Here is a 15,382-nt window from a genome sequence, read left to right on the forward strand (position 1 = left end):
TTATTAGAACAGCTGAGAATTACTTCATTCTCAGCTTAGTCCAAAACAAATTCTTCATAAACAGTCCTTCGGCCTTATCACCAACCTTTGTCTTCTTTGGCACGCTGCCAAAGGCTTTTCTTGGCAAAAGTTCAGAAGCAAGAGACCCCGACACTAAAGAAATGTAGCAAGACAAGAAACAAATGTAGCAACGTTGCTTTCCTACAAAGATCCCAAGAGCTGTTGCTGCTCTTTTAAGCCTTCTATGAGGGGCCAATCATCTCCTGGCCTTACTCCCGAGTCGTCCTCTTTGCTGTTGCTGCTCTTGCCTTCTGGCAGTTCTTCTCATACGTGCACTAGGAACAGGCTCCTCCTGTTCCTCTGCCTCTCTGCTATCCGCTTCTGGAGGCTCCGGAGCCCGCGCATCGTTCCCAGATGGCCCTGGCCCCATCTCTGCCTCCGATGCAGAGTCCTTGTCCCGGCCTTCCCCTGACTCCAGGACTGGGCCATTGTCCTCCCCATCCTCCTCACTGTCTGACTCCGCTGCCAGCTCTGCAGGCTACTGGTGGACCACAACACATTGCTAACAAAATGGTTGAAGGATTTCTAGAAGCCTTTCGCCAAATTAGCCATCGATAGACACATAGACACAAACAACATCTACATACTGCTCAAAAGAGGCAATCGACAAGCCAAAAAGGGAACAAACAGACCCAAACACCTCTCAACCAGCAATCGGCACCCAGATAAGCATACTCCAAGACCAGGAGTTTGATCCTAACTGGCTGAAGGTTGACTCAGCCTTCCATCCTTCCGAGGTGGGTCAAATGAGGACCCAGATTGTTGGGGGCCATATGTTGAGTCTGTAAACCACTTAGAGAGGGCTGTAAAGCACTGTGAAGTGGTGTATAAGTCTAAGTGCTGTTGCTAATCAAGAAGTAAACAATACCCCAATCAAGGAACTGTCAAACAAGCTAACAGTAAAAGGCCAACGAAAGAATCTCCAAGATCACTCCCACCAACACTGCCAGGCAAGCCACTAGAATACATACTGAGAGCAAACCTCATTCCCTTCTAGCACTGATGATATTACCTAGTTGGGTAATGAAATGTCTGCAAGAAAATGACGAAGCTCAGAAAGCACTAAAGATTCCTCCTCCTCCTCCTCCTCCTCCTCCTCCTCCTCCTCCTCCTCCTCCTCCTCCTCCTCCTCCTCCTCCTCCTCCTCCTCCTCCTCCTTTTCCTGCACTCTGCAAACCCCAGTCTCTTCTAGCACTGATAATGTTACCTAGTTGGGTAATGAAACATCTGCAAAAAAACCAAACAAGCACCCAAGCTCAGAGAGCACCCAGGATTCTTCCTTTCAACCCCGAGCGACAAATATTCTTCATTGAGAACACAATTGTTTCTGGAAATTGGCACCTTAGCTGAATAGGACAGGATACTGTTTTGCTGTCCACTTGGAAGATGGATGAACTGAACTCTCGTAGTTCGGTGGTTGCAAGACTGAAAGCCCCAGAACAAGCAAAGGTTGATGCGTCCCTGTGAGGTGATGATCAGCAAGCAAGAACTCATATATTTTGTTCCTGTGGCGCAGGCAGATGATAGACTAGGAAAAGAAAAATCAACAATCCAAGAAAAACTAGAAGAAGGAGAAGGCCCTGGGAAGGATAACATGGACGGAGTCAAAAGAAATGATGATGAAAGACAGTTCGGAGTAGTGAGCATTTTTTCATCCAGTGACTTGGCTCTATGCCCTGGACTAACTAATCTGGTTTGTTTCGCAGCTGGTCCCGGAAAATATTCCCTTTGTTATTGAAATTGCTGCAAATGATCCCACACAACATGGCTGTTTCAAGAGAGAACAATAAAACCCTTTCACATCTGTGAGTGAGGAGGAACTTCACTTCTTTAGAGACAGACCTGAAACAGAGAGAGAATGGAGTTCTAGGCTACCGGGAAAGGCAATCCAACCTCTTGCATCTGACATAAAATAGTCTAGAAGAATGCGTATTAATTAATTAATTTATTTAGTGTATGGTTTCTACAGAGTTATGCAATCACTGATTGCATAATATCAATCATTGATATACAAATTTAGTTTAAAGAAAGCGTCAGCATATATATATATATATATATATATCTACCCTGTTTCCCCGAAAATAAGACCCAACCTTAAAATAAGCCCTAGCATGATTTTTCAGGATGCTCGTAATATAAGCCCTACCCTCAAAATAAGCCCCAGTTAAGATTGTCAGCCAGATGGATGCATTTAGTACCGTATTTCCCCCAAAATAAGACTTAACCAGAAAACAAATCCTAGTACATCTTTTGGAGCAAAAATTAATATAAGACCTGGTCTTATTTTTGAGGAAACACTGTCTGTCTGTCTGTCTGTCTGTCTGTCTGTCTGCCTGCCTGCCTGCCTGCCTGCCTGCCTGCCTGCCTGCCTGCCTGCCTATCTATCTATCTATCTATCTATCTATCTATCTATCTATCTATCTATCTATCTATCCATCCATCCATCCATCCATCCATCCATCCATCCATCCATCCACCCGCCCACCCGCCCACCCAGCCACACATCTACCTACCTACCTATTCTATCTGTCTGTCTGTCTGTCTGTCTATCCATCCATCCATCCATCCACCCACCCACCCACCCACCCATGCATCTACCTACCTACCTATCTATTTTATCTGTCTGTCTATCTATCTATCCATCCATCCATCCACCCAGCCACGCATCTACCTATCTATTCTATCTATCTATCTATCTATCTATCTATCTATCTATCTATCTATCTATCTATCTTTCTATCTATAAGATATGCAGACAATATAGGAGATAATAAATTAAGATAAAACCATGAGAAAATCACCATAATACGGTGCCATAAAGTTACAACAGGATAGGTCTTATAATTCGATATCTAAGGAAGCTAACAGCGCCTACATTTTGATCACATGATTGGAGATGCGGTAATGGTTTTAAGTACGAACACTAGTCGTAAGTCCCTTTTTCCAGTAACTTTGAGAGTTTGCTAAGCGAACGATCGTAAATCAAGGATTGCCTGAATGCAGAAAGCCATAGCATGGACAGAACGTCCTGAAACTTACTTTGGGCCAGCAAAGGAGTGGGACAAAGCTTAAACATGCTCCCTGAATTTATTCAAGTTATATGTGGACTATATATGGAAGGGTTGGGAGCAAGCGAGGGTTGTTGTAAAATTGGAGGAAGAAACATCAATAACCTGTTCTAGGCTGGCGACACTACTCTACTAACTGAAAAATGCAAATCGGTTGCAAGATCTGATAATAAAAGTCGAAAGAGCACTGTGGAAAAAAATGGAGCTAACCATTAAATATAAGGAAGGCCTGATTGATGTCAGCAGGTACAGCAACCCGCCTTAGAACTGACAACGAAGATACCAGAGCTTGGAAAGCTTCTGTCTTTTAGGATCAAATATCAGGAGTAAAAAGAACCAGCAGTCAAAAATGTGCTGCGGAGTATAATGACTATTTTTCATTGGAAAGTAAGAATGAAAACCTTGGAAAAGATCAGATGTCACAGCCAGTCTTTCTCTCTCTCGCTCTTTCTACAAAGATCGGAATTGTGGCCGCGATGATTTTTCCCTGGGACATTTCATGGAGGTGAAAGTTGGGCTTTGGAGAACTGAGATAGATGCTTTTGAACGATGGTGGTGGTGGTGGTGAAGACTCCTGAGAATACCATGGACCAGAAGGGGACAGTTGTGTTGTGGCCCGCCAGCTGCCAGCAGAGCTGGCGGCAGACTTGGACGATGAGGAGGTTGGGGAGGAACTTGGGCCTGTCCCAGAGTCTCGGGAAGGTTCTGATGGATGCTCTGTGTTGGAAGCAGAGAGAGAGCCAGGGCCGTCTGACATTTCCCAGCTGCCTTCCGAGTCGAGATAAGTGGGGAAGAAGAACAGCTGGGGCCTGTTCCAGATGCGCGCATGCGCAGAGCTGTCAGGAGAGGAGAGCAATTGAGTTCCAGGAGCCGACTCAGAAAGAAAGGCACACCTGGATGCTAAATAGCCCCTCCCTGGCTGGGGAATAAATAGAAGCTAAAGCGGAGTGGCATCCCGATCTATTCATCGTGATTTGTGTCTCAGAGCCTGCTTGAGAGAGTTTGATTTACAGCTTTGTGGCTGGAAGCTGGAAGCTCCCGGCCTGGCAATTATCCCATTACTGATAAGGTCTGTACTTCAGTTAACCCTTGGAAGGATTACTGCCTGGACTTTTCTGTGTGGGAATGCCATGAATTCCCAGTAGCTAAATAAAGAGGGTTTTTTCGGGACAAGGGGTTCTGTTTCTTGGTTCTGCTAAGGTGTTGTGACCCAGGCCCAAGTAGGTAGTATTAGACGCAGACAGTTCCAAAACTTACAGACTTTATTAAAACAGCTAAGAATTAACTCATTCTCAGCGTAGTCCAAGCTAAATCAAAACAAATTCTTCATAACACAAATTCTTCAGTCTAATCACCAACCTTGGTATAATTAGGCAAACTGCCAAAGGCTTCTCTTGGCAAAAGTTCAGAAGCAGAAGATGCTGACCAGAGATAAGTGCAGCAAGACAACAAATCTATCAACGTTGTTTTCCGACAAAGAGGTCAAGAGCCGTTGCTGGTCTTTTAAGCCTTATGGGAGGGGCCAATAATCTCTTGGCCCTACTCCCGAGTTGTCCTCTTTGTTGTAGATGCTCTTGCCTTCTGGCAGTTCTTCTCATACGTGCACTAGGAACAGGCTCCTCCTGTTCCTCTGCCTCTCTGCTATCCGCCTCTGGAGGCTCCGGAGTCCGCACATCGCTCCCAGATGGCCCTGGCCCCATCTCTGCCTCCGATGCAGAGTCCTTGTCCCGGCCTTCCCCTGACTCCACTACTGGCCCATTGTCCTCCCCAGCCTCCTCACTGTCCGGCTCCGCTGCCAACTTCGCAGGCTGCTGGCGGACCACAACATAAGGCTGGGTCAGAACAAATTGGTCGCAGACATATGACTCCTGCCTACTTCACCCCGGCTTAGTTACAGATACAGATTAACAGAGTTGGAAGGGACCTTGTAGGTCATCTAGTCCAACCCCCCACCCAAGAAGTGAACCTACACCATTTCTGACCGATGGCAGTCCAGTCTCTTCTTGAAAGCCTCCAGTGATGAAGCCCCCACAACTTCGAAGGCAACTTCTGTTCCATAGGTTGATGGTTCTCACTGTCAGGAAATTTCTCCTTATTTCCTTTTCTCCTTGTTTAATTTGTGCATTCAGCCAAGATACATAAGAGTGAAAACAGCATGTATTCACCAATCATAAGAAGACTAAAGAGTTCTCTGTTCATCCCAACTATTGGTAACTACACATAAATGTTACAGAGCTGATATTATTACAGATCACAATATTTCTGATATGGCAACATCTATTGCAAGCTTTCTTGTACCCTCCCGAAAGCTACTACCTAAACCCCGCATTCCTGAAAGTTGCATTGTTTGGCGAATGGAGCGACAGTATTTGCAGTATTTTCAAATTTAGCTCCCTACCTTCATTTTCCCTACCACTTGCCTTTTATAACCCAATACTTTGTCTTCCTTTCCTCCTTTTGTTTTGCCTTTCTGTCCCTGAACACAGAACACACACACACCCCAACGCCACAATTGAATGTAGTTGGCAGCCATCCATTTTTCTTCCCCTCCCGTACAACTTCACGATGTCGGCTTCACCAAGGAATGTGTGGCCAACCTAATGGGCTTTGTGCTGCTACCTTGCCCCCGGGCCACCTTGCTTCAAAGTGGTGGATTTGGAGGGTCAGTGGCCCTGCTGTTCTCCTCTGCCTTTCCCCCCCGCCCGCTAATAATTTTGGATAAAACGGTTGCACCGCCCTTGCCCAGCCAGGCTCATGCTGTGTCTCCCACTCTGGCGCGTGTGAAAATGGAGCCGACTAATTGTTTCATTTGCGCTAAAAGAGATGCCTGGGTAGTAAATCATAGGGATAGGCTGTGCTGGCAGCCATGCAGGAGGTCCGCTCCAGATGCAGCTAAGTGCTACCTAGCTAGAGCATTTCAACGCCACTGTCTGAGTTCAAGCAACAGGACAGGGAGGGGGAGGCCTGGGAAGGACCCCTTAGGGCAGACAGACCCAGTATAAATGTTGTTTTTGACACTGGCGACTGGAAAGGAGGTTTTGAGCTCAGCTCCAAAAGAGATCAAAGAAGGAGAATCTCTTCTGGGGCAGCTGGACCAATGTCTAGCCTTAAGCAGGGACCAGAAGCTTTTGAAGGCTCCCTACTGGAGATGGAGGATTGAGGAGGGAGAAATGCCTCCTGTAAGACAGGAAAGGACGTGGTGGATCAGCGGCTAAGATGCTGAACTTGTCGATTGCAAGGTCGGCAGTTCAGCGGTTCGAATCCCTAGTGCCGTGTAACGGGGTGAGCTCCCGTGACTTGTCCCAGCTTCTGCCAACCTAGCAGTTCTAAAGGATTTTGCAGTGTCCTTCCCCCAGGAGTGGGGAGGGAATGGGGATTTTGCAGTATACTTTCTCTGGAGTGGGGAGGGAATGGGGATTTTGCAGTATCCTTTCCCCGGAGTGGGGAGGGAATGGGGATTTTGCAGTATCCTTCCCCCGGAGTGGGGAGGGAATGAGGATTTTGCAGTATCCTTCCCCGGAGTGGGGAGGGAATGGGGATTTTGCAGTATCCTTACCCCAGGAGTGGGGAGGGAATGGGGATTTTGCAGTATCCTTCAGCCACACCCACCAAGCCACGCCCACCAAGCCACGCCCACAGAACCGGTAGTAAAAAAAATTGGATTTCACCACTGCTTCCTTCGCTACTTTTGGAAGCCAGTAACTGTTCAGGATCACGGAGATAAATCTATCTGTGCGGCTGCTGGAAAAGTCAATGCCGACAATGGCACATCATTAGTCATGACTGTTTTAGATCATTCACCGCACCGTGTGTGGGTTGTCCCCTGGGAATCTCACGGCTGGGTGAGATGCCGCGAATGGATTCCGGTGGGAACAGAACCTGCAGAGCAAGGAGAGGAGAGTGGAGCAACCTGCCTCCAAGCAGAGAATTCACCACACCTTGCAGGTCAGCGCTTGACGCTGTAAACGGTTAGATAATGCTCCAAGTTGGCAATTATATAGCTCAGCCATCCATGACCAGGTGCTCTCTTTCTCCTCCTCCTCCTCCTCCTCAGCCAGTATGCTTATTAGCCGGATGAGCAAAGACTCTGATGTTTGCAGAACCCCCTCTGGAAACAAGAGTGCTGCTGGCGTTTATGGTGTGACGCCGGAAAATTTTGGTGGTCCATAGAAAAATTATTTGCATTTTTTATATTGCACTAAATCAGGGGTCCTCAAACTACGGCCTCTGGGACAGATGTGTGCAATGAACGTTTGTGTTGCTGCAGAGAGTCTTCCCCTTCGGGGTCTTTTTGTGTGGATTGGAGGGGAGCAGAAATTCTGACTTGGGATCTGCTTCAGCCTCCTGGTGTGGGGCTTTGGACGAAGGCTGGGGGGAAGTGCCGCTGGTGGGGAAGAGCCGGAGCGCCTCGTTCCAGTGGGGCTGCATCATGGTCTGAAATTGGCTGACCATCTCAGCCCGCTGAGCCTCCAGGCGCCGGTACCTGGCCTTGCAGTCCCGCAGGTCTTCCCACTGCTTGGAAAGCCTATGCTCCTAGTCCTCAGTGAGGTGCTTCTGCTGAGCCTCCTTCTCGGTCAGATCCAATTTGAACTGAGCTGTTTTGCCAACTCTTTCTTGTGGTGGCTGCTTAGCTCCAACAACTGCTTCCTGTTGGGGCCCTAAGGAGCCCAGGTGGGCAGGTGAGGAGTGGCTGGGAAGGGATGGGCAAGTAGAGGCCAGCGAGGCGCCCTTCAACGTGAGTGACATTGAGTTGGCCATGCCCACCCAGTCACATGACTACCTAGCCACGCCCACCCAGCCGGTCATTAGGCAGATCGTATTAGTGGTCCACGGGATTTAAAATTTAGTGGTCCCTGAGGTCCAAAAGGTTGGTGATCTCTGATCTACCCTGTTTCCCCTAAAATAAGACATCCCCTGATAATAAGCCCAATCGGGCTTTTGAGTGCAAGCGCTAAAATAAGCCCTCCCCGAAAATATTTAAACGCATGGGCAGCTGGTCCCCGCCATTTTCTCTGGTTTCCTCCACACGCCCCAAAATAATAAGACCTCCCCGAAAATAAGGCCAAACGTTTATTTCGGGATTCAAAAAAATATAAGAGAGGGTATTATTTTCGGGGGAAATACGGTAGTTCATGTGAAAAACCATAGGCAGAAAGGGGGCAAATCCTTTCTCGGGACCATTGAAATGCCTCCAAGGGCAGGCCAACTCTGCCTCTGCTTTCTACGATAGACAGTGTCCATTTTTGTTTTCTTGCCACTTGTGGAGCTGGGGCCGATGGTACCTGGCCTTCCTTACCACCTGCGGCCTGGTGCATTCACAGCTAAGGTGACGTTTAGTCCGCGGAGGTCCCTGACCGCAGGACACACTCAACACTGCCGCAACCGTTGTGTGGGAATATGGGCTGCTCCCCCGTGTCTTTTTTCTTCTTCGTGTTCACTGATGCTCGGCATTTTTTTTTCCCTTCCCCCAGTTGATGTCTTTGAACCCAGATGCCTCGAGAGATGCCTTCCAGGCCCTTTGGAACATCAGCACTTACCAAAGCATCTCTTACGGTCAGTTGGGAGTGGCGAAGGGGCCGGGGTGGAAGAAATTATGTGGACAAGAAAAAAAAAAAAGGGAGTCTGCAGAAATAGCAGAGATCAGTGATGGCGAAACTTTTCGGCACCGAGTGCCCAAACTGGAAGGCGCATGCATGTGTGCCTGCCGGAGCGCCAAAAACCCAAAGGCCAGCTGCCCGGTGTGTGTGTGTGCGCACCGGAAGCTTGTCTTTGGGTTTCTGGCATACACATGCACGCCGGCCAGCTGGTCTTTGTGCCCGCCGGAGCACCGGAAACCCAAAGACCAGCTGTCCGGTGTGCATGCTGTTTTTGGGCGTTTTCGGGGCTGTTTTCAGGCCGTTTTTTGGGCCGTTTTCAGGCCGTTTTTTGGGCTGTTTTCAGGTCGTTTTTCAGCGCTCCGGCGCCCGCATAGACCAGCTGGCCAGCGCGCATGTGTGGGCCGGAAACCAGAAGACCAGCTGGCAACAGTGCGTGTGCCCACAGAGACCATAGGTTTGCCATAGTGCCGTAGGTTCGCCATCACGGGCATAGATCGTTGGTGTCAAACTCAATTTCATCGAGGGCCGCTTCAGGGTTGTGTTTGATCCTGGGGGGCCGGGGCGGGTGTGGCCAGCTTAACATCACTCGTGATGGGGTGCCTGTGGCAGCCTGAGTGCTCCGCCCGTGAAAATGGGCTCCCGATCTCCGTTTTCACTGGCAGAGGGTTGCAAGAGGCCGTCCCAGCTGAAAACGGAGATCAGGAGCCCGTTTTCACGAGCAGAGGCACCATGGGCCGGTCCTTTGCTGTTTCCAGAGTGGCCACGTGGGCCAGATCTAAGCACCCCGTGGGCCGCATCCGGCCTGCGGGCGTCAAGTTTGATCGAACTCCTGGCAGTTGGCAGAATTAGCTTGTAAAATTCCATTCTAAGCACCGGGAGGGAGGGAGGGAAGGAGGAAGGGAGGAAGGGAGGAAGGAAGGAAGGAAGGAATAAATAGCAATAGCACTTAGACTTATATACCGCTTCACAGTGCTTTTACAGCCCTCTCTAAGAGGTTTACAGCCTTTTATCCCCAACAATCTGGGTCCTCATTTTACCGACCTCAAAAGGATGGATGGCTGAGTCAACCTTGAGCTGGTCAGGATCAAACACCAGACTGTAGGCAGAGTTTGCCTGCAATGCTGCACTTTAAGCACTGCGCCACCAGGGCTCTTCACATGCAAACCACACAGCAAAGTCTACATTCTGTACATACTAAAAAGTCAGGGGAAGTTTTGCGGGCCATTGCAACAGCCATCTTGGCTTTTTTGACCCTAACCCAGGGGTGAAATGCTCCCGGTTCGGACCGGATCACCCGATCCCGTAGCGATGGCGGCGGGTGGTTCGGAGAACCGGTAGCAAAAATCCCTGCGCTCCCCCAACCATGCTCAGCTGAGTCACACGATCTTCAGAGGCTTTTTTTTTTTCTTTGAAAAGCATTTTTTTTACAACCTCTTCCGACGAAAAAATGCTTTTAAAAGTTTTTTTTAAAAAAGCCTCTGATGATCGCATGGCTCAGCTGGGATCGTCAGAGGCTTTCCAAAGCATTTTTTTCTGCAACCTCTTGGCCGAAGAGGCGGTAAACAAAATTCTTTGAAACGTCTCTGACGATCCCAGCTGAGTTGCCTGATCGGCAGAGGCTTTTCAAAGCATTAGAAAAAATGCTTTGAAAAGTTAAAAAAAAAAAGTTGGCCGCGCCCACCCAGTCACATTAGTTCCCCCACCATCACCAAGCCTGGTGGCGCAGCAGACTAATAGTCTGTTATTCAGCTGCCTGCAATTACTGTAAGTTCGAATCTCACCAGGCTCAAGGTTGACTCAGCCTTCCATCCTTTCTAAGGTAGGTAAAATGAGGACCCAGTTTGTGGGGGCAATAAGCTGACTTTGTATAAATATATACAAAAGTATGAAGGCTATTGCTTAACGCATTGTAAGCCGCCCTGAGTCTCCGGAGAAGGGCGGCATATAAATCAAATAAAAGAAAAAAAGCCCACCCACAGAACCGGTAGTAACAAATTTTACATTTAATTTTAATTTAATTTATTGCATTTCTATGCCGCTCACCTCCCAAGGGACTCTGCCCTAACCCATAGAGACCCCCACCCACCCGAGACCGCAGAAGCCCTCCCATCCAGGCCAGCCTTAACTGTGCAACAAATGGAACAACATAACACTACTTCTTCTGCTAACCATCTTAAATCTTGCTGATTTTTCTAAACAGTTCGAGCCAGACCCAGCCCATTTCTAGAATCTGCAGTAAAAGGCTAAGAAATGCGTCTCTCTCTGTGGCTCATTTGCAGAAGCTAATCTGTCTGACAGTTAAATCTGGCTATCACACTTGTCAGCCGACGTCTTCCTGCGTAGCTGAGGGCAGCAGCCCTGCACACATATGTCTGTTTTCTAGTTTTGTTTTTGTTATTTTTTTCTTGGTCCTTCTTCCCTGCCTCTCAGTGTCTGCTATCTGAAGTGGCAGCCTCATTATTTCTAATTGTCAAGCCTGGTCCGAGTTCACGGAATCACAGACCTGAAGGAAGAACTCTTTGCACAGGCTGAACCTCCTCCACGCCGAACCTCCCGTGCCAAACTTCCTTTCGGGGGGGAAAAATAATTCAGGGAGAAGTCGGAAATCTTGGAGAACCTCTCTACCATTTGTAGCGCGATTTGTAGATCTCTCCCAATTAGAAATCCGGAATGGCTCCTTGGAGAAAGGCGATACTGGCGATCTGTAGGAAAATTCTCAGTATTTTTTGCTACTTGCTGGCTTTGAGATCACTCTGGTACGAATGTTAGGTCCAATGATGGTTTAAAGCAGTGGTGAAATCTAAAATTTGTTACTAGCGGTTCTGTGGGCGTGGCTAGGTGGGGGAGGGTAATGTGACTGGGTGGGCATGGCCAATTTTTTTTTTTAACTTTTAAAACCATTTTTTCTACAACCTCTTTGGAGAAGAGGTTGTAAAAAAATGCTTTCAAAAGGCTCTGACGATCCCAGTTTGGATCGTCAGAGGCATTTTTTTTTTTAATTTGATTTATATGCTGCCCTTCTCCGGAGACTCAGGGCGGCTTACAATGCGTTAAGCAATAGCCTTCATCCTTTTGTATATTTATACAAAGTCAGCTTATTGCCCCCACAAACTGGGTCCTCAATTTACCTACCTTAGAAAGGATGGAAGGCTGAGTCAACCTTGAGCCTGGCGAGATTCGATCTTACTTTAATTGCAGACAGCTGGTGTTAAATTACAGTGCTTCTGTCTGTTGAGCTAAACCAGGTTTTTTTTCTTTTAAAAGCCTTTGACGATCCCAGCTGAGCCGCACGATCATCAGAGGCTTTTTTTTTTTTACTTTTAAAAGCCTTTTTTCGGCCGAAGAGGTTGTAGAAAAAATGCTTTTAAAAGTAAAAAAAAAAAGCCTCTGATGATTGTGCGGTTCAGCTGGGCATGAGGGGGGGCACAGGGATTTTTGCTACCGGTTCTCCGAACCACCCGCCTCCATCACTAACGGATCGAGCGATCCGGTCCGAACCGGGAGCATTTCACCCCTGGTTTAAAGATACATAACGTTGAATGTTTTCTTTTAGAGTTGGTCTCCCTTTAGTTTCGGAAACTGTCTCAACAAATTTTTGGTCTTGTTTGAAGAACAGTATATAAGTCTGTGATGGCGAATCTCTCTGCAGGCATGTGAGCCGTCGCCCAGCTTGGCTATACCTCCCGCCAGTCAGCTGATTTTCAGGATGTGCGGGGGCGGACTGCATGCAGGAGACGTTTGCACATGTACGAGAGGGCAGGGGTTGCACATGCGTGCACGGGGGAGTCGCACATGGGAGGCGGGGGTGGGACACAGAGGATGTGGCGTCCCCCCCCCCACAGCCCATTTTCGGGCTCAGGAGGCTGCAGGGAGACCTGCTAGGCCCAATATGGGGTGTGTGGGGGGGTGTCCCACCCAAGGCCTGTTTAAAATGAGTGGTGGGGTTGTGTGCGCTTGTGCAGTGGGATGTGGGGGGGGTGTCATACGCGCATGCGCGGGGGGCCACATTGAATTATGGGTGCCGGCACGCGCTTTCAGCACACGGTGCGAAAAAGGTTAGCCATCACCGATATAAGTGAAATGTACATTATGGCCAATCTATTACTACACCAAGTAAAGAATAGCTTTTCTATTTATTCCCCCCCCCGCCTCCCCAAAGTAGGTCTGGGATTGTATTTATAATAAAGATGCTTTCCTCCCTGGCCAGGGAAAAATGTCTTCTTCCATCCCAATTTCCTACGAATTGACAAATGTTCATTTCCTGGAGAATTATTTATTTATTTATTTATTTTTATAAAAGAAACAGTTTTGAAAATTTTTCCCCTGTGTTTCCAGCCTAAGAAAACAATACATACATACATACATACATACATACATACATACATACATACATACATACATATATATATTGGAAAATGAGCGCATTTGGGGGAAAAAAATGGGCGCCGTTTTCTGCAGCGTTAAAGAAAACGTCCAATAACTCGTATTGATTGATCCTTGTCCCTCTTGCTTAAATGTCTTGATTTTGTGAATGGCTTTACATCTCTTTGTAGACAGCTATTGATTTTCCTCAGTCGCAGGCCAGCTCTCTTTCCCCAAGCTTTTTAATAAAGTGAATAGAAGTGATGGGAGATGGTAAACTCGGGCTGACATCCCAGGTTAGTGTCCTGGAAGAAGGTAACAGCTGCCAGCACCACCTCCTCCTCCTCCTCCTCCTCCTTTGTCTGCTCTGTTTGCTTGATGTCACCTGTCATCACTCTAACTCGGGGTTGAAGGAATCCAAACAGCTTCCACAGTATTGTTGGGAGCCGCTTTGAGAGCCCTTCTCTTTTGAGGAGCCCACAATGGGGATCTGGTGTCCACCTGACATCTGACAGTGAGAACAATCCACCAAGGGGAACAGAAGTTTTAACAGTAACAGGGTTGGAAGGGCCCTTGGAGGTCATCTAGTCCAACCCCCTGCTCACGCAGGAGACCTGTACTAGGGATTCGAACCGCCGAACTGCCGACCTTTCTGATCGAAAAGCTCAGCCACTGAGCCACCTAATCAGGTTGCCTTCGGAAGTGGTGGGAGCTTCATCACTGGAGGCTTTCAAGAAGAGACCATTTTGCGCTGCTTCTGGCGCAGATGGCCACAAGGGAGGAAGCTTAGCTTCGGTTCTAATGGTCCTGGGTGGGACAGGGGACATAATCTAGGGCTTCTGTGCAGCTGCTGGAAAAGGGGTCTGGGGTGGGAGAAGCCACAGCAGAGAAGATTTTTGTCCAGGTAGGATGCTGGTTGGAGGATGGGAGAGATGCCGTTGGATCACCTCGGAGGCACAATGGAATGGAATGGAATGGAATAGAATAGAATAGAATTAGAACAGTGATAGGATAGGATAGGACAGGACAGGACAGGACAGGACAGGACAGGACAGGACAGGACAGAATAGAATAATAGAATGGAAGAATAGAAATAGAATAGAATAGAATAATAGAATGGAAGACTGGATGAATAGGAATAGAATAGAATAGAATAGAATAGAATAGAATAGAATAGAATAGAATAGAATATTGGAATGAAGAGTAGAATAGAATAGAATAGAATAGAATAGAATAGAATAGAATAGAATAGAATAATAAATATGGAATGGAATAGAATGGAATAGAATAGAATAGAATAGAATAGAATAGAATAGAATAGAATAGAATAGAATAAAAGAGAATAAAAGAGAATAAAAGAGAATAAAAGAGAATAAAAGAGAATAAAAGAATAAAATAGAATAGAATAATAGAGTTGGAGGTCTTCACCTTTGGGACAACCATGTCCTGGATGACTTGAGAATCTCCATAGACGTTTCTTCACTTTTATTTCACCCTCCAAGAAGCAAAATATTTTTGCAAAAGTGTTGCCCCGGGTGGGATTGAAAAATTTCAGCAACCGGTTCGCTGCCCGATTGCTGGGTGGGTGTGGCCATGGGGCCGTGGCCTACTCGGCCTCCTGCACCATGACAAGGGGGAGTGTTTGCCCTCCCCAGGCTCCGGAGGCTTTCCTGGAGCCTCCAGGAGGGCGAAAACTGCCTCCCCCAGGCTCCGGAGGCGAGAAACAGGCCCGTTTCCGGACTTCCGCTAGGCCTGTTTTTTGCCCTCCCAGACCTTCCCCGCATCCCTGGCACTTATCATCCAAAACGGGCCGCGTGAAGACTCCTGGGAGGGGCGGGGCGGGGTGGGCGGGGTCAGCCAGTCATTGGAACAACCGGTTCGGCGAACCAGATTAAAATTAACATCCGATTTGCCCAAACCGGCTGAATCCCACACCTGGTTGGGGACCCCTGTCCTAAAGGGAACACTGGAAAGGCCTCTCAACTGGTCCACACCCCAAGAACCTCACCAGGACGGAGACCCTCCCCAGGCCAGTTTTCAAATTCTTACCAATGGATGTCAACACGATCACGAGTAAACGCAAAAGGCTTACTCCGGGCCACGCCTAGGTTGGTCATCAGCAGAATTTGAGTACGAGCCTCCCAGCACAGCTGCAAAGCTGACCCCAGGCTACAGCTGAGCACACAGTTCCTGCTGTCCTGGAGCCAGGAGGATGGGTGTGGCCGAGCAAGGGGAAGCTGGACAGGAACGGAGAGGCCACGCTGCTCTTCAGGAGAGGGAAGCGAACATCTGGCG

At 48.0% G+C, this 15,382-nt stretch overlaps 1 protein-coding gene across 10 annotated transcripts in view; it reads left to right on the top strand.

The window, feature by feature from the left end:
• The window catches only part of FAM178B (family with sequence similarity 178 member B), a 245,345-nt gene that overhangs the window by 61,997 nt on the left and 167,966 nt on the right, over nt 1-15,382 (top strand). For all 10 annotated transcript variants that reach the window (XM_087875813.1, XM_087875808.1, XM_087875815.1 and 7 more), the window contains one exon: nt 8,600-8,681. In XM_087875813.1, the coding sequence (XP_087731939.1) occupies nt 8,600-8,681 (82 nt within the window). The remainder of the gene's footprint in view (nt 1-8,599; nt 8,682-15,382) is intronic.

The sequence above is a fragment of the Pantherophis guttatus genome, chromosome 9, assembly GCF_059756535.1.
Source record: "Pantherophis guttatus breed Tessera chromosome 9, ASM5975653v1, whole genome shotgun sequence".
NCBI classification, from domain to species: domain Eukaryota; kingdom Metazoa; phylum Chordata; class Lepidosauria; order Squamata; family Colubridae; genus Pantherophis; species Pantherophis guttatus.